The following is a 20,047-nucleotide window of genomic DNA, read 5'->3' on the forward strand; positions in this document are numbered from 1 at the left end:
GCGAGTTTTTCTTTCAACATCATACATGATGCTATACAAACAACTCATTATAAATCCCAGTATGTACTCATAGAGTCATAGTGTGATACAGGCCCTTCACCCAACTTGCCCACACCGGCCCATATGTCCCAGCTAAACTAGTCCCACCTGCCTGCGCTTGGTCCATATCCCTCCAAACCTGTCCTATCCATGTACATGTCTAACTGTTTCTTAAACGTTGGGATAGTCCCAGCCTCAAATACCTCCTCTGGCAGCTTGTTCCATACACCCACTGCCCTTTGTGAGAAAAAGTTACCCCTCAGATTCCTATTAAATCTTTTCCCCTTCACCTTGAACCTACATCCTCTGGTCCTCGATTCCTCTACTCTGGGCAAGAGATTCTGTGCATCTACCCGATCTATTCCTCTCATGACCTTATACACCTCTATAAGATCGCCCCTCATCCTCCAGCGCTCCAAAGAATAGAGTCCCTGACTACTCAACCTCTCCCAATGGCTCAGACCCTCTACTCCGGACTACAAAGATATTTTGATGATGAACTTTGACAAAAGCAGCTGGAAAGCGTTGTCTGCGAAGGGCGCTCAGCATCGCCAAGGACTGCTCTCACCCCAACCATAGATTGTTTACCCTCCTACCATCCGGGAGGCGCTACAGGTCTCTCCGTTGCCGGACCAGCAGGTCCAAGAACAGCTTCTTCCCTGCGGCTGTCACACTACTCAACAATGTACCTCGGTGACTGCCAATCACCCCCCCCCCCAGACACTCCTCCCACCAGGAAAACACTATGACTGTATGCATGTAAATAGATGTATTTTTTGCTCATATTCTATGTCGCTCTTCCAGGGAGATGCCAACTGCATTTCGTTGTCTCTGTACTGTACACTGACAATGACAATTAAAGTTGAATCTGAATCTGAATCTGGAAGTATGAGCTCATGCAAATCATTTTGATGTGTACCTGTGATCTGCTTGGGTCTCACTTTCATCACCAGACTTGGAGGTGTCCATTTAATATCTTGTGGATTTGGTAGATTCATTTGCTAAAATGAAATAATATAAATCATGATTTACTTTTGTTTTAATATGCTCAAGAGTCAGCCTGTATAAAATACCAACATACAGCAAATGAACTGCATCAATAGACTATGCTATTACTTTCTGCCTGCCTTTTCTGGCCAGGAGACAACTTAAAGGGTTTGTCAAGATAAAGTACCAACTAGATGGTAATCTATGAAAGAGACCTGTAGATAACAATGTGCCTAGCAGACTTCATGAAAACAGAGGGATATACATCTATAGAGGTCAACAATATTAATTCACCAGACAGGTTTCTGGGCTTGTGGGTCTGTCATATGAAGAAAAAGTGAGTAGGCTAGATGTCTATTTTCTAGTGTTTGGTAAAAACAGGGGTGACCTCATTGAGTCATACACAATATGAAGAGCGTCTAATAGGGTAGCTAGAGACAACGCTTCCCTGACTTCGAGTCACAGTGTCAAAATAGGAGGTAGACCATTTAGCAATGAAATTGCATCATTCAGAGGGTGATAATTGTTTGGAGTTTACTGCACTAGAGGTTTTTGGAGAATCAGTCATTGAATGTAATTAAAATAGATTGATATATTTCTAGGTATTAGAGGAATCAGTGGATAATGGGATTGTGAAGGAAAATAGCAGTGACATGAATGATCAGGCAGGATCTGATTGTGACAGTCGGGAGCTGAATGGTCTACACCTATTACTAATTCTCAAATTCTTACCTAATTCTCATGATAAATTGGGAATAGATCCAGGACTGTACATGTTAACTGAATGAGTACAATATTCCAGACATTAAAAAAATCATAATATATTAATTCTCAACAGACCATTATTTGGCCTTATGCTTCTGATGCTAAGAATATGATGTTAGAAATTTAATACCTCATGAATTTTAAGCAGGTTTAACAAGCTAATGCAGCAGAAAGAAGTGTAATGTGTTATATGTGCATGCTGATATCCTGTGGTGTAATTGGAAGGGTTTTGATAGGATATTTTGTTTGATAATGCATTTTATTTAACAATCTGTCTAATTGCTAATTACCAAGAATAATGTTCTGCCCACTCGTTTTGAAATTGTGTGAATAATTTCCTGGCTGTGAACTGATATTACAGCTGCAACAGACATTTAAGCTGTTAATCATCATTGTTTCGTATTAATTAACAGAACGAAGATGATAGAAATAGGCAGCATCCATTTTGACAGCCATATTGTGAGTTCTAAAACCCTTAGATCAGGGGAACAATATTAACACTCATTGTAGTCTTACATGACAATTAATTGCAAGCATCACAAACTCACTATAATTGCACTGATTGCCCTTCCACCACCAGATGCAGATTTACTAATGAGTTAAAGCCGACATTTGGTGCATTAAACAAATAAACTGTTGTTTTAAAGTACTTCTCAAGTTGCTCTGATGGCAAGGGTCTTCTGCAATTAATGATGTTTGAAGTGTAGCTATATGTTTTTATTTTCAATCTGGACACAGCAAGGTTCCTTCATTAGCAAAGGGTCACATGACAATGCTTTGGTGGTGTCATTTGGAAGGTTAGTCCTTGCCCTTCACCAAATAACATCCGGTGATCTTTAATAACCACGGATGGATGTAGGTTGTCGTGGGTGTGGTCGTAGATGGACGTCCTATGAGCCGACGGTTGTCGGTAGCTTGCTGCAGCTTGACGTCGGCTAGTTTAATCCCTCATCTGAAACACAGTGCAACTTACCAACCATTCTATACGACTAAACTCTTTTAACATTTCACATTATCATAGACAGGAGACAATTTAACCCAACATTCCTTTGGTATATTTCTCTAAATATTCTCATTCGCTCGCGCCTGCAAATATTTTTCATTCAAAAAGTAAACCAATTCATATTTGATATTACTGGTGATTCGGTTTTAACTTTCATTCACTGTGTTCCAGATTACAACAACTCCATGAAAATAAATCATGACCTTGTTTTTGCCAATACCTCTGTGTCCCTAGTTTACATCCTGGGGCACTGTCAATAATTTCTCATTGTTTACTCCATAAAAAAACATTCGCTATCTAGAAATCTCAATCAGATTCTTTTTTTCCCCAAAGAGGTTCTTCTTAAACCAAGGTCTCCAGTTGCTCCATAGGTCACTCATCCATCGCCACACTCTGGGACATCTCTTTGATATCCTTTCTCATTATGCCCCTGTCCCACTTAGATGACTTTTTAGGCGACTAGGCTGTCGCCACATGGTCGCCGGGATGTCGCCTGCATGGTCTCCTCAGTCGCCCAAAGAGTCGTAGACTTTTTCTGGTCGCCGCTGGATTTTGAAATGTTCAAAACTTTTCTGCGACAGTCGGCGACCGTGGGCTTGTCGTAGCTTGACTTCTGCTGACATAGGTGCTGTCGTAGGTGCTGGTTAGCAGTGCAGTGGAATCCCTATTTCATTATAGATCAATAGTATCTTGCAGTGCTGAAGGGATGAACTCCCTGGGCACCGTCACCAACTCGGCGGAGGAGGAGGCCAAATCTCCTGATAAGGAGGTACTTAAGGCCCCTATATTTGTTAGTTAACGGGGGGGGGGGGGGCGGGAGGGTGCTGAGGTAAAGTTTAACCCGCCTCGCAGTCGCCTGGTCAAGAGCGCTAACCACGTAAGAGTATTTTGTTTCGTCTACCGTTACCCTTTGCAGAGCAAACTGTGCCTCTGCCTGCTCGAACCAGATATCAGGCTCTTCAGTCCACAAAGTCTGGAGTTTTACTGCAACTACGTTGTTATCCATCACGATATGTGATGAGCGTCGGGGTCACCAGTTGTAGCAGCCTGGACGAGGTCAGGAAAAGGCCAGACGCCAGGCAGGTTCAGAAGTAGTTTAATGAAGTCTCGAGAACACACCACACACCAGCGAGCAGGACCTGGGAAACCACGTGGGCAGACAATCGTCCCTGTCCCTCAAGAGCCAAGGGGGATGACCCAAGGAGTGGCCTAACCCACAGAGACCACCACAATGTCACAGTAAATGGCAGGGCTCGGAGTGTTTGTAGAACAAGAGGGATCAAGAAGTGCAGGTACATAGTTGCTTGCAAGTGGTGTCAAGATAGATACATTGATCAAGAAGTATCTTAGCACTTTGGTTTTCATCAATTAGGGTTCTGAGTATAGACGTAGGGATGTTACATTCCAGCTGAGGCCACAGTTGAAATATTGTGTTCAGTTTTGGTCAGACTGTTCTAGGAAAGATGGTATTAAGATGACAGAGAAGATACGAAGATGTTGCCAACACAAGGGACTGAGCTACAGGGAATGGTTGGGCAGGCTAGGGCTATTCCTTGGAGCATAGGAGAATGAGAGGTGATCTTGTAGAGGTGTATAGATCATGAGGGAAATAGACAGAGGGTAATCACGAAACAGAGGACATTGGTTTAAGGTGAGAGAGGAAAGATTTAAAAGGAACCTGAGGGACAACTTTTTCACACAAAGAGTGGTGGGTATATGGAATAAGCTGCTGGAAAATGTAGTTGAGGTAGAAAGTATAACTGTTTAAAAGGCATTTGGACAGGTACGCGGATAAGAAAGCTTTAAGCGGTTTAATGGGCCAAACACGGGAAGGTGGGACTAGTGTAGATGGGGCAGCGTGGCCGGCATGGACAAACTGGGCTGAAGGGCACTGTTTCCATGCTGTGTGACTATATCAGCAGGTGACAGTTCTCCAGTGCTCTGTGGATAGCCTGATGAGTTTGGGTACGTGATTTTGTGACCGATGTAGGCAGATTTCTCCTGCAGAACTAAGAGCATCTCACAACTACAATCATCACTTAGCATGTACAATAATCCTTTACTTCTGCAATCCCATAGTCAGTGCAGAGATTCAGCAATTCCCACTGCCATTTGAAATTTTTACCAACATTTTTTTGCAACATCTCCAAGACCTTGTCATCATTTATACCCAAAACCGGAAACAGCATTCCTGTTTGTGCTCAATAGATTTTGAATACATCAGCAGTGGCTCAGGAGAGGCCTTTGAGTATGAAGATTATAATACAAGCCCCATTATAGAGATTTTGGCTGACATTTCTGCACTGTACTGAGTATTACAGCAACAGAATTTGCTTCTTTTAGATAAGGCATTAAATTGAAGCCTGTAGTGGACATAAGAGATACTATAACCCTATTATGAAGAATCACAACTGTTTCTCTGTTTTACCCACTGAGTATTTTTCCCTTAGCTGATATCGCTAAAAAAATATCTGCCAATTAACCAACAGCTATGCATGAGACCTAGCTGAATGTATTGGTTGTATCGTTTGCAACATTACAAGTCACTCAATTTATAAAGAACTTTATACTTAATGACTCTTAATGACTAACTTAAAATTAGCTATAATGTATTTTGGGAAGTCTCAAACTCTAAATCCTGCAATAATTGCAAACAATTTATTTCTGAATAGTTTAAAGCTACCATTAAAACTTGGAAAGCTATTACATTAACTCGCATCGGCTAACAGTTTTCACCCTCAAATCTTTTGGCTAAGTTAAATTAGCAACAATTGTGATAATGGAGCATTTATCGATTCACAGAGTCATTTAAGTGTAAAACAGACCCATCGGGCCAACTTGCCCACACTGATCACGTGCCCCATCTACACTAGTCCCACCTGCCTGTATTTGGCCGATATCCCTTTAAACCTATCCTAGCCATGTACTGTACCTGTATAAATGTTTCTTAAACATTTCGATAGTACCTGCCTCAACTACCTCCTCAGGCAGCTTGTTCCATATACCCACCAACCTTTGTGTAAAAAGGTTACCCCTTAGGTTCCTATTAAATCTTTCCCCCTCACCTTAAACCAATATCCTCTGGTTCTCGATTGCCCTTCTCTGGGCAAGAGACTCTGAGAGTTTACCTAATCTATTCCTCTCACGATTTTGTATACTTCTATAAGATCATCCCTCATCCTCCTGCGCTCCAAGGAATAGAGTCTTTGCCTGTTCAACTGCATCCCATAGCTCAGGCCCTTGATTCCTGGCAACATCCTCGTAAATCTTCTCTGCACCCTTCCAGCTTGTACATTATTTTTAAACAATGTCCAAAACCTGAGAGAGTGAGGTAACTACTTCTTTAATGTTGGATGTGGAGACAGAAAGGGAAATGTAATATTGGAGTTTACACTGCACTGGAACTGCTTCAGCGGTTTAGTGGAGGTTTATCAGTTCTCATAGGGTAAATACGTAAGACAATATCTTCAGGAGAGGAGGTGAAAAGTACACAAGATCATGAGATGGCAAAGAAAATTGCACATGAAAGGTATTTCATGCATTTAGTTCACATGAGAGATTATTTCCAGGTCAATTGCCAAGCATCAGTAAATTGAAGAAACAAGGAACTGCAGATGCTGGTTTACAAAAAAGGACATAATGTGCTGGAGTAACTCAGCGGGTCAGGCAGCATCTGTGGAGTACTGGGATGGGTGATATTTCGGGATGGGACCCTTCAGACTAATAGACCCAAAGCATCACCTATCCATGGTCTCCAGAAATACTGCCTGACCTGCTGAGTTACTCCAGCAATTTACGCCCTTCTCATCAGTACTTTGGCCCAGCCATTTCTGGGTCCAAGACGAGATAGAATAACTGACAGAATAGTCTGACGAAGGGTCTCGCCCGAAAAGTCACCCATTCCTTCTCTCCAGAGATGCTGCCTGTCCCGCTGAGTTGCTCCAGCATTTTGTGTCTATCTTCAGTTTAAACCAGCATCTGCTGTTTTTTCCTACACAAAGCTGATAGTCTCCCAGTATCAAACGTACAGCTAAAGGTCTCATCTCAATTCACAGGGCACATTTCTCCAGTTACCAAGAGAAAATGGGTATTAACATTGTGACTTGTGATTTGTATTTATAACACAGGAAAAAGAGTAAATTATGCAATAGATCAACACTTGTGCACTGCCTAGGTGAGGTCTGCTCTATTATTTTACCAGGTTGTATGCAAAACAAAGCATTTCACTGTACCTAGATACATGCAAAAAAAAAGTATAATTGAATCGAATCGATATAGTTTCATTGATTCTGCTTTCGTCCCCCTCTAGTTTTCTCCACTAACATATTTCGAACAGATGTCACGTGTTACACCAGCCCTTTACATAATTCACATATGCCTGTTGCATGGGGTGGAAATCCCAGGGGGGGGCAGGTAGGACACGCCCCCCCCCCTCCTGTTTTGAGAGGTGGGGGACAATCCCCCCCATTTTTTGTAATCCGGACTTTAAAACCCGGTGAAATCTCCGCTTTCTGCAAGACAGTGGGGGTGGGACTGCTGATCGAGGGCGCCGATTGGACGAGAGACGTTGGTTAGCAGGCAATGGGGGCGGGACATGATGATTCAGCGCGGTGATTGGAGGAGGGAGGTGTGGGGGGGGGGGGGGGTGGGAATGGGGGTAGAGTGCGGTGATTGGAGAAGGGAGACGTGCCAAAACACTCTCGGTACAGACCTGCGCCTCATACGCAGCCAGGATCGATCCCGGCACTCCGGCGTTATCCCGTGCCCACCTGAGTGCCCCCCCCCCCCCACGGGTGGCCAGAGACATCGGGGTCAGACGGGAGCTCTGCCCCAGGCCCACAGCCAGCGCAGAGAAGCAACGCTAAACCCAGCTCAATTCTGCCTGTCCCTCCAGGTTAACCTACAGCCCTGCCTGGACTTGCGAGAAATATGGCCCAGGTTTACAGCCAGCGTGGAGCAGCAGCGCTGGTGTCCCATCAGTCCAAGCAGGGCTGTAGGTTAACCCGGCGAGACAGGAAGAGGTGAGCAGCATTGAGCGCTGGATTGAGCCTCCGAAGCCTTGTGTGTGTGTGTGTGAGTGTGCACATGCGCGCGCAGCCGCCAAGAAATTGTGTCCTCCCTGTCCACTCCATATTTTGATAGCGATTTCCGTGCCTGGCCTGTTGCGATTTTCACCAGCATGGCATTGGGGAAGGGGATCTCAGGAATACCGAGCGAAGGGTACATTCAGACACACCAAAGGCATTTATTCTCATGACCTGTCCACAGTTGCTCCATTGGGAAAAGTTTGTTCAGTGTCCAGCACCCTCCTTTGGCTTCAAAGAAGGATTGTTTCAACAGTTGCAATCTATGCAGGCATCTGCCTCCAGGAATCATGAGGGTTAGGTTTTCACACAGGAATCAGAAAGGAAGATCGACGCAAAAAGCTGGAGTAACTCAGCGGGACAGACAGCATCTCTGGAGAGAAGGAATGGGTGACATTTCGGGTCGAGACCCTTCTTCAGAAAGGAAGTGTAATTTATTTTATAAATGAGAATTTTTGCCAATTTCCTACACTTCTTTAACAGATCATCTAATTGGTGACTAGGGTTACACACAGCACCTGTTTAACTCACAAAAAAATATAAATTCAAGTTTGAAATCTAAATGCTTTCATGTATTTTTCTATCAAACATTAATTAGTATGCCACACAATTTTAGCATTCAAATGACATTGTGTTTAGGCTTCCATTGATGAGCAAATAAGCTGCAGTATGTTTTAGTCACCTTGCTACTTACCTCAGATGATTCAATAAGTTCCAGTAGCTTTGCAAACTGGTCAAACTCTTGAACCCAATTATCTTTCATCAGTCGATACACCTCAAGCCAAGTCTCACCTTTAGCTAAATGACGAAAAACAAATTATAAGGAGGAATATGTCGAAATCCAATAAAGCAAAACCATACTCGACAGTGCAAACCAAACAATACATTGTCAGAGGTGCTGTTCACCTGATGATATGTTGAACCCATGATCATATTGAATGGCGGTGCTGGCTCGAAGGGCCGAATGGCCTACGGCTGCACCTATTTCCTATGTTTCTATTCATATTCAGTGGGACAATTCCTGGTTTAAGAAAATAAATATGCTATCTCAGGAAATCTTAAAATAAATTGCTTCATTTAATAGTTGCTTCACGCTAACCAGTGCAATAATGCACGCTCTTCATTGCCCCTGCTGTACTTTTGTTTTGTCTTTAAAGACAGTTATAACTGAACTATACACGACAAAAAGATCTGGGTTAAATTCCAATTCAGTCGTCAGATATTGTAGATGTTACATTGGCCTCAGTTATGAGAAAACGTAGTGAGTATACACGCAGGCTCCAAAGGGGCGACACGGTGGCACAGCAGTAGAGTTGTTGCCATATGCCCCTGTCCCACTTAGGAAACCTGAACGGAAACCTCTGGAGACTTTGCGCCCCACCCAAGGTTTCCGTGCGGTTCCCGGAGGTTTTTGTCAGTCTCCCTACCTGCTTCCACTACCTGCAACCTCTGGCAACCACCTGCAACCTTCGGGAACCGCACGGAAACCTTGGGTGGGGCGCAAAGTCTCCAGGGGTTTCCGTTCAGGTTTCCTAACTGGGACAGAGGCATTACAGTGCCAGAGACTCGGGTTCGATCCTGACTACTGGTGCTGTCTGTATGGAGTTTGTGCGTTCTTCCCGTGACCGTATGGATTTTCCCCGGGTGCTCCGGTTTCCTCCCACACTCCAAAGATGTACAGCTATGTAGGTTACTTTGCTTCAGTAAAAAATTGTAAATTGTCCCTCGTGTGTAGGATAGTGCTGGTGTATGGAGGTCGGCACGGACTCGGTGGGCAAAAGGGAATTTATCTGTGTTGCATCTCTAAACTAAACTATGCTAAAAAAAAATCAGAGACATTTTGATTCATACGAATTGATTCTACATCGATCTTGTTAAACCAAATTAATTATTAAGCATGAAGAAATAGAGAAACAATGCACTAATATAGCATCCTATAGTCACATTTCAGCTTTGGCCAAGCAGCTTCCTACAATGCTGCATGGTTTTGTCATTTTAGACTCGCAAATGAAACAGTAACTATTGAACGAGAAATTACTCCCAATGGCAGGTTTTGTGGAAATAGGTTAATTGGAATGTACTGCTCATTGTTGGCATCATACAATCTTTGTACTTCAAATGGTATTGAAATCATATTATAACAGCGTTGTAATGTGAATATGTTATCTGGGACCTTATGAAAATTCTCCTACATGAATATCTCCCTCCAACTTCAGTGCTGGTGGTTTTAGTTGAGAAAGAAATATTGACCAAAAGAGTTGAGTATTTCCTGGAAAGAGCTGACACTCATTTAAACTGGCAGATACAATCAGAATTCAACATCCCATTTCAAAATGTGTGATCATTTAGCATTCAGCACTACACTGCATTGTCATCATAGATTATACATTCAAATATTGGAGTAGCAATTGAATCCTCAATTTTTCCAATTGAGCTCAGCCAACATAAGACTTATTCGCTTGGTGCCTGGTTTATATTCTGGCATTTTGTTCCAATAATTAACATAGCTTTATTATTGTTACATACTGAGATGCAGTGAAAAAACGTAGTCTGCACGCTACCCAGTCAAAATCATACCATACATGAGTACAATCAACCAATACACCAGATACAACACGGAGGAAAAATATCAGAGTGCAGAATATAGTGTTACAGCAAGTCAAGTCAAGTCAAGAGAGTATATTGTCGTGTGTCCCAGATAGGACAATTAAATTCTTGCTTTGCTTCAGCACTGATGGCTGTGGGGAAGCAGCTGTTCCTGAACCTGGATGTAACAGATTTCAGGCTCCTGTACCTTCTGCCCGACGGTAGCGGAGAGATGAGTGTGTGGCCAGGATGGTGAGGGTCATGGATGATGTTGTCTGCCTTTTTGAGGCAGCGACTGCGATAGTTCCCTTCGATGGTGGGGAGGTCAGAGCCGATGATGGACTGGGTAGTGGTTACAACTTTTTGCCGCCTTTTCCGCTCCTGGACGCACAGGTTGCCAAACCAAGCCACGATGCAACCAGTCAGCATGCTCTCTACTGTGCACCTGTAGAAGTTCGAGAGAGTCCTCTTTGCCATACCAACTCTCCGTGGTCTTCTCGGGAAGTAGAGGCGCTGATGTGGTTTCTTTATAATTATAGTGTAGCGGCACCTGGTGGTGGGTTGGGGAAGTCAGAACCCTCGTCATTGGTCAGCACGGTCATTGTTCGCGGGATTTTAGCTTCAACGCTCCTCCCAGGGACAGGACCTATGTTTGTTAGCTCGGTCAGGCACGCGGTATTCATGAATTTTAGTTCCGTTTTTTCTGTGAATAAAAAATTACTTTGCTCAACCTGCCTGGTCTCACTTCAATAGTTACATAGAAAGCGCTGATAAAAATAATGCTCAAGGTTCACAAATGAGGTAGGTTGGGAGTATGGAATTACACTTTAGTTTATAGGAAGTCCGTTCAGTGGTCTGATAACAATGGGGAAGAAGTTGTTCCTGAATCTGGTGGTACGTGCTTTCACGCTTTTGTATATTTTGCCCGACAGGAGATGGGAGAGAGGGAATGAACGGGGTGAAAATATTTACGCATGGGAACTGGGCGCTTGACCATTTCCGCTTCTCCATTAATGACAGGTATAAGAACATATTCAATGGGGATGGAAATCTTTTCAATGGGAGGAGCATCGTTGCCATTGTGTGATATATTGGTTATAAACGAGCACTAGGATGAACGATATTAGATTCAACCTGCTTATTTTATGGAATAATCACAATTGAGAGTTTGGTGGAGAAATTATTTAAACTACTTAGAGAGTCCTGGAGTCAGAGTCATACAGCAGGGAAACTGGCTCTTCAGCCCCACCCGTCCTTGCCGACCAAGATGCCCCATCTAAGCCAAGTCCCATTTACCAGTCTCTGTACCAGATCACTTTAAACCGTTCCTATCCATGTACAGTACCAGTCCAAATGTCTTTTAAATGTCGTCATTGGACCTGCCTCAACTACCTCCTCTGGCAGCTCATACAAATATCCACAATCCTCTATGTGTTAAAGCCCTGTCCCACGGTACGAGTTCATTCAGCTCTCGTGAGTTAAAAAAAAAATCAAACTCGCGGTAAGACGGATAATGAACGTAGCGGGTACGTCGGTGCTCGGGGACGTCACAGCAGCTCGTAACGCTAATGGCAGGTACTCGGGAAGATTCGCTAATGGCAGGTAAGCAACAGAAGACACATGAAGATTTTTCAACATGTTGAAAAATGTCCACGAGAGCCCCGAGTACCGACAAGTGGCCATTACCGTAAATCTCCGAGTTCGAATCAGGGCAAACTCGGGAGAGCTCTTGGAATGAACTCGTACCGTGGGACAGGGCTATTAGGTTCCTATTAAATCTTTCCCCTATCACATTTAATCTATGTCCACTGGTTCTTGATTTCCCTAACCCGAGTAAAAAAACTGCATTCTGCAACATCAGGAACATTCTGCAACAACACGGGAAGTAACATTCATAACAAATATAAATGCCAATTCCACATCGTTCCAGCAGTTTAGATTTGATGAGGGAGTGCTTGATACTGCGAGGAACATAGAATTATCTTAATCTATCAAACTTCTTGTTCACAATAAGACAAAGGTATACTGTGGAAGAAATATATAGAGAAGGTAGACACAAAATGCTGGAGTAACTCAGTGGGACAGGCAGCATTCCTTCAGGTCACCCATTCCTTCTCAGTTTCAGGTCACCCATTCCTTCCCTCCAGAGATGCTGCCAGTCCTGCTGAGTTACTCCAGCATTTTGTATCTACCTTTGATTTAAACCAGCTTCTGCAGCTCTTTCCTACCTATATATAGATAAGATTTTTTACATCATTTTCCTCAGGATTGTTGTGTAAAATTACATGCAAAATGCTGGGCAATTTTCTCCCACATGGTGCTTTGATCTCTGCAATTTAGTGAATTTCTATGGTGTTACTTATTTCAGCCCACCAGTTATTTTGACCGTTCTCCTCCCCTGCCAGTTTTTTCACTCAAGGATGCCACTTTTTAGACTTTAGAACTACAGTGTGGAAACAGGCCCTTCAGCCCACCAAGTCTGCGCTGGCCAGTCTTGGTCCATACACTCGCACTATCCTACACATTAGGGACAATTTACAATTTTTACCAAAGCCAATTAAACTACAAACTTGCACATCTTTGAAGTGTGGGAGGAAACCGGGAGCACCAGGAGAAAACCCACGTGGTCACAGGGAGAGCGTATAAACTCCGTACAGACATCGCCTGTAGTCAGGATCAAACCCGGGTCCCTGGCACTGTAATGCCCCTGTCCCACTTAGGAAACCTGAACGGAAACCTCTGGAGACTTGGTGCCCCACCCAAGGTTTCCGTGCGGTTCCTGGAGGTTTTTGTCAGTATCCCTACCTGCTTCCACTACCTGCAACCTCCGGCAAACACCTGCAACCTCTGAGAACCGCACGGAAACCTTGGGTGGGGCGCAAAGTCTCCAGAGGTTTCCCAAGTGGGACAGGGGCATAAGGCAGCAACTCTACCATTGCGCCACTGTGCCATCTTGTTATATTGGACCTAGGAGAGGAAAATGTGGATCATGGGTGTTAAAATATTTCCTCATTCAGTATGTGTCACTGAACGAAATTGGTCAGTAAATCTGTCAGTGCTGTTTCTGCTGACTTCTAAACAGAGTTTGAAACGCGAGTATAATTAAGTATTGAAACGTGTAAATAATGAAGGATTGATAATGACCCACATATGCACCATTGTAGGACAACCTACACCCTGCAACATGCATGTATACAGGAAAAACAGGTAAACAGGGAACATCATCATGCTTGCGTTACTTTCACCTCGATCACCTTGACAATAAGAATACCTACTTCAGAATGCTATTCATTATCCACAATACCATAATGCCATTCGGCCTGCTGACTTACTACAGCACGTTGTGTCTTTTCTGTAAATCAGCATCTGTAATTCATTGTTTCTACATAATATCAAAATACCTCATTCCCAAACGCCTTGGGGCCTCCATCTATAATTAACTTCTGAACTACTTGACCAGTAGACCTCAGTTGGTTGAAATTAGCCATAACATTTCCTCCATCCACCTTCAACACTTGTACCCCTCAGAGTAGCTTAATGCCTTGCTATATTCCCTGTACATCCAGGACTGTGTGGTTAAGTATAATATCAACCAGAGCTTTATGTTTACTGAAGATATCACTTTTGTTGGCCGGATCTACGACGTCGATGGGACCTGAAGGTTGTCACCAAAGTGGGAAGCAACCGTGCCCAGTGGCGCAGATGGTAGAGCTGCTGTCTCACATAGTCAGAGATCTGGATTCCATCCCAACCTCAGCTGCTGCCTGTGTGGAGTTTGCACGATCTCTCTGTGGCTGCCAGGGGTTTCCTCCGGTTGCTTCGGTTTCCTCCCAGAAACCCAAGGATGTGCAAGTTGGTAGGTTAACTGACATCTGTAAGTCTTTAGTGTGCAGGGAGTGGATGCGAAAGTGAGATACCAGAGAATAATAGATTCAAGATGGAGGCGATGAGGGATGCAGAGAATTAATGGTGCCAGTGAGCGGGTTGGGCCCTGCCTCACGTGACCTCGGTGGTGTTCTGGGTGTTCCAAGGTTGGCTGTGGGAGGTGCCCCAAGGCATGGGGACTGAGTGGTAGCCATATTTTTGGGATGCGAGAGGAAACCCATTCGGACGTGGGGAGAATGTGCAAATTTCATGCAGACCGCCTCCGAGGTCAGGATCAAACCCAGATCCCTGGAACAGTAAGGCAGTAATACTAATCGATGCACCACCATGCCAACTGCTTTTGATGAAATACGTTTTCATGAGCAGTAATTGAACCATAAATGCAGATTTTACACCAAAAGACTCCAATAACTGCCATATAACTGCAACTTAAACCTTTGAAATAAACTTTAATATTTTCATAGATCACTTGGTAGCTTGTTCAGAAACCAGGTAATTAGCAGCCGGTACAAAGAGCTAACACTGAACGTTGACACAAAATGCTGGAGTAAATCAGCGAGTCAGGCAGCCTCTCTGGAGAAAAGGTATAGGTGACGTTTTGGGTCGAGACCCTTCTTCAGACTGAGAGTCAGGGGAAAGGGAAACTCGAGGCATGAAAAGGTGCAGAACAAAGCAGAGATTGCTCTGATAGTCAAAGACCCCACAATGGTCCATTGTTGGCTGTGGAGTAGGGATACGAAGGGATAAGAACAGTGCAACTTGCAAGACTACTAGGGTGGGAGAGGGATGGAGAAAGTGGGAATGCATGATAAGGGTTACATGAAATTAGAGAAATCAATATTCATACCGGTGAGTATACAGGCTTAACACTGTCCTCTCAATCTTAGAGATGATTCACTGCAGATCATCATGTGAATGTGGTCTATCTTGGTGCGATTATTGTTTTTATAGCTTGTTGTTGCTGGTGAGTAATATATTATACATGTCAGCACGGTATGGTATTCATGGTATAATCACAAAAAATTGCAAAAAATATATATATATTGTGTAAAGCAATACCGAGAAATGTCAATGTCCTACAAGAGCAATGTTAAAATATTTTTAAAAGGAAATTGAAAAGACCCATTGTTTTCTGCCTGCTCCTGCCCCACAGAACTCATCTCCAAATACATTGATTCTACCGACCCCTCGTCCAGTCCCTTCCAAACCTTCCATTCTACAATGACTTTTAGTTTCCGGGCCTCCATCTTTGCCATGGATGTCCAGTCCCTTTATGCCTCCATCCACCACCAGGAAGGCCTCAAGGCCCTTCATGTCAGTTTAGTTTATTGTAACGTCTACCGTGGAACAGTGAAACGCTTTTGTTGCATGCTAAAGCCCCTGCCCCACTTTCCCGAGTTACTCACGAACTCTCCCGAGTTTTCCCCTTGATTCGAACTCGGGGAATGTCGGGGAATGTCGGTAGCGAGCTCGTAGGAGGCCGCAGGAGTCCGTAGATGTTTCATAGCGGCTGTAATGCCAGCCGTAGGCACTCGAGGTATCAGGTAAATTGGGACATTTTTTCAACATGTTGAAAAATGTCCACGAGTAAAAAAAATAGCCCCGAGTACCTATGAATGGCCATTACCGTAATTCTCCGAGTTTGAATCAAGGGGAAAACTCAGGAGAGTTCGTGAGTAACTCGGGAAAGTGGGACAGGGGCTTAACCGGTCAGCAGAAAGACAATACATGATTACAATTGATCCATTTACAGTGTAAAGATACATGGCGGTTCTTCCATAATCAGAGACTCAATCAATTTCACTCCCCTCCACGTGGTGGACCATCCTTCTCCTTTGACTCCTCTCAATTTCTCCAAGTTAAAGGAGTAGCCATGGGCACTAGAACAGGTCCCAGCTCTACTTGCCTTTTTGTCAGTTACCTTGAATAATCCTTGTTCCAAACATATTCCGGCACCATCCTTCAACTCTTTCTCCACCACATCGATGATTGGATCAGTGCTGCCTCCTGCACACGTGCAGAACCCATTGATTTCATTAACTTTAACACCAACTGACCCTGTCACCCATATTTGTCTAGTTTCCAATTTAAGAATTGTCTTCATGTCTCTTATATTATTATCTTTTATTATATCTAGTTATCAAAGAAAGCAAGGACATTTTCCTTATGCTCTTCTCAGATATAATGCTCTCCTCAGTAACATCTTCAAGAACATGAAGACAATTCTCCAACTGGAAACTGAACAAATATTGATGACAGGGTTGAAGGACTTGGGTTCAGAGAACAAGAATTGTTCATTTATCCAAGAGGAGTAGGAAGAAGAAGAATTTATTTGTGAACACGAGTGAAGTAGGAGAAAGCTCCTTGAAGCATGCAAACTGTAATAGGTCAAGTAGAGTAAATCCTAAATACCTGTTTCTTTGAAGTAAATCAGGATAATAGCAGAAAATATCATGAATACAAATAAAGGAACAATAAATTTAGGTTGACATCAGAAGGAATTTAAAAAAAAAACTATTTTGCCTTATTTCTTCAAAAACCTCTCAATCACCACTTTTAGTTCTCTGATTCTCCCTCACATAAAAAAAAAGCTGAAGAGTGGGACTCCAATATGGGTTGAGATCACAACACAATAAATAACTGCTTGGGAAGATGAATGAAGGGCACTGTGAATTGTTATTTCCAAACTTTTTATGTTTTTCAATCATATTCAACTTCAGTTTGTAAAGAAAAAAAATTGCTCCCTCTTTGCTCTTTAAGTAGAATTTGGCAACATATGTTACTAGGGAGTGGAAGTAGACTACTCAGTCTCTTCAGACTCTTCTGATAGAAATTCATAGTTGTCCGAGCTGGACCTCAATTATATTTATTTACATGTCATCCTCATCTTTCAATATCTTTAAAGGGCCTGTCCCACTTAGGCGATTTTTTAGGCGATTGCCGGTGACTGTCACAGTCGTAGCAGGTTGCCGAAAAATCGGCAACTGGATCCCCCCTACAACAATGTCTATGACAAGCTACAACAACCTACCATCTAGTCGACGTCAAGCTACCGGCAACCGGCGACCCATTAGGATGTCCACCTACGACCACACCTACGACCACACAGGCGACAACCGATGACAACCGAAGTAACCTACGTCCACCCGCGACAAGCGACAACAAGCTACGACCCTGTCAGCGACAAGTGAAGACAATTCAGTTGCCGGTACCTGTCGCCGGTTGACATAGGTAGTCACCAATGGAATTCACCGAAGTCAGCACCGGCGACAACCATCGTCACCTGGCGACAACCTACGACAGCACGTACGTCAGGATAAATCAAGCTACGCTCATTGGCGTCAACCCATTGTCGCCAACATTTTTTGAACATGTTGTAAATCCAGCGGCGGCCAGAAAGATACTACGATTCTTTGGGCAACTGAGGAGACTACTCACAACCATACAGGTGACAACCTGGCAACCATGTGGCGACAGCCTAGTCACCTGTAGTTGCCTAAAAAATAACCTAAGTGAGACAGGCCTTAACTCACAAAAGTATATCAATGTTGGCCAAATATTTCAGCTGATGTGGCAGATTAATCATTTGGTAAAGATTTCTATCACCCTTGGTACAATTGCATTTCTAAATGTTTCACAATTGCTCTAATTTGAAGATTGCGACCATATTGCCTCAAGGAACACATTAGGAAAGATAAATGTGTTTTATAGCTGAAAATTATGCTTTTTCAGCACATCTAAACCACTTCAAATTAGTGGCAGCATTGAAGGCTGCCAATATTTTTATGTTTCCAGCCTAATGAAATAAAAACTAGATAGATTAGTAGCATCAAGGAACATACAGGAATTTATAGAATTCTTTACCTTCAAGAGTTACACCAGCATAGTCCCCACCATCTGATAACTCAAATTTGCTGCATGTGTTTCTTTCACTTATATTTTCCTTAAAAAACAATGAAAACAGTAATAATTTATCATGTTTTGCTTCATTCAGTCAAGTATTTTAATGCATTTAAGTTTTATAAAGTAACAATGAATGTTCAACCCAAAGATTAAATTGAAAGTGAATTTTCGTTAGTGTTTTAAATCTGAAACATATGCAGGCACATAGATACTTTTACTGAACTTTTTATACTGTAAAAGTGACAAACGTCAGCCCTGCAAAATGGGTGTTCATTGGGAATTTGTGCAAGACAAATCTTTCCTTGTGGACCAAGGGAGAATCCACAAATTTTACTTACACTGATTTGCTATTTCTCGTTGGAATGTATTTTTTGTCACTTTCCTTAAATTCTCCCACTATTGGTTATCTGACCCTTTAGTAGTTGAGATACTTGTTCAATTCTGGTGGCTACGTTATCAATACTCCTTTACACTGGTTATTTTTATAGAGCGTTTTTGCACAGGCACACATCATATCATGGACATATTGCAGCCTTAGTACTTGCTATAAATCAACTGAACAAAAGAAGAGAGAAGAACATGGTCTAGTGATTTTCTACATAGTATTCCAAGCCGCATGCTATTGTGAGGAATTGATTAACAAAGTAGAGGTCGGAGCCTTCTGTTCATTTCTGAACGATATAAAAAGGCTGCTGTCATTAAAGGAACAATCAACAGTGAGATTTCAAATCATTGGACACTAAAGACTGAGGCTAGCAGATATTGTTTGCAAGACATCAGTCACGGAAGTGGTAACAGAAATGTCACACCAGTGATCTCAGCTCAATGTGCTTCAGTTTGTTTCCTGACAATTCAATAAAGGCTATAGGCTGCACCAAAAGCTTCAGTTTATAATAATACAGGAGTAAATGGATGGCTTATGATATCATTGAGGCATTAGTGACACTGGAAAAACATCGACTAGCTGAGGTGAACAGAGCATGTCAATTTCCTGATGTGCATGCTTTTATCTGAAAATAATTGCAAATAAAATACCTCAGGTTAAATGCATTAGTGGCCGTTTAATTATGTAATGGTGCCTATCAGGGAATTGACCTAAGCAATTCCTTGCTTACTGTATAAAAAACAGGCACAAATTGATCCAATATCTAGGGTAAAGAGGTGCATCTCTCCAAGGAAGGATTGATAATGTGAACTGTTATTCCCCAGCTGTCTCCTCGACTTATTCGGCGAACCAAGCATAGACTGGTTTCAACCATTGAATCTTATTGATTCAAAGCTAATTGAAAATGAACTACAATCTATTTACAGAATTCACATGATAAAAAGACTTACAAACGCATTGAAAACTTTTATTGAGGAAAACATGTCATCATAATAGAAAAGAAGATGTGCCAAACCTAAATTGTAAAATGAGAGAGAAAAATTTAGATTGTCACAAAATACATACGAACAAATCCTTGATAAAAAAAAAATTATGTTGCGTAAGAAGTTGTACTGCATTGTAAATTTGTTATGAAGGACACACCATAATTACTTAAGCCCCTGTCCCACTTTCATGACCTAATTCCCGACCTCGGCCGAGTTCGCCCTTGACATACTCGCAGCATGGTCGGCATGAGGTCGTAGGTAGGTCGTAGCAGGTTGTGATACTAGTCGTAGGCACTCGTGGCATCAAGTAGGTCGGGGCGTTTTTTCCGCATGATGAAAAATGTCCACGAGTAAAAACGGTCGTGAATTAAGTCGTGAAAGTGGGACATACCCTTTAAACTGGAGTAGGAAATTTGTAATGAAA

The 20,047-nt window shown here is 42.7% G+C and overlaps 1 protein-coding gene across 4 annotated transcripts in view; it reads right to left on the reverse strand.

Moving 5' to 3' along the window:
* wdr93 (WD repeat domain 93) overlaps positions 1-20,047 on the reverse strand; it is a 65,320-nt gene that overhangs the window by 32,794 nt on the left and 12,479 nt on the right. For 3 of the 4 annotated variants that reach the window (XM_033050203.1, XM_033050200.1, XM_033050201.1), the window contains exons 4-7: positions 19,588-19,652; positions 18,214-18,292; positions 8,561-8,676; positions 959-1,040 (exon numbers count right to left, since the gene is read on the reverse strand). In XM_033050203.1, coding sequence (XP_032906094.1) covers positions 959-1,040; positions 8,561-8,676; positions 18,214-18,292; positions 19,588-19,652 — 342 coding nt within the window. The remainder of the gene's footprint in view (positions 1-958; positions 1,041-8,560; positions 8,677-18,213; positions 18,293-19,587; positions 19,653-20,047) is intronic. The other variant, XM_033050202.1, reaches the window with a different exon arrangement.

The sequence above is a fragment of the Amblyraja radiata genome, chromosome 34 (genome assembly GCF_010909765.2).
Source record: "Amblyraja radiata isolate CabotCenter1 chromosome 34, sAmbRad1.1.pri, whole genome shotgun sequence".
Taxonomy (NCBI): Eukaryota; Metazoa; Chordata; class Chondrichthyes; order Rajiformes; family Rajidae; genus Amblyraja; species Amblyraja radiata.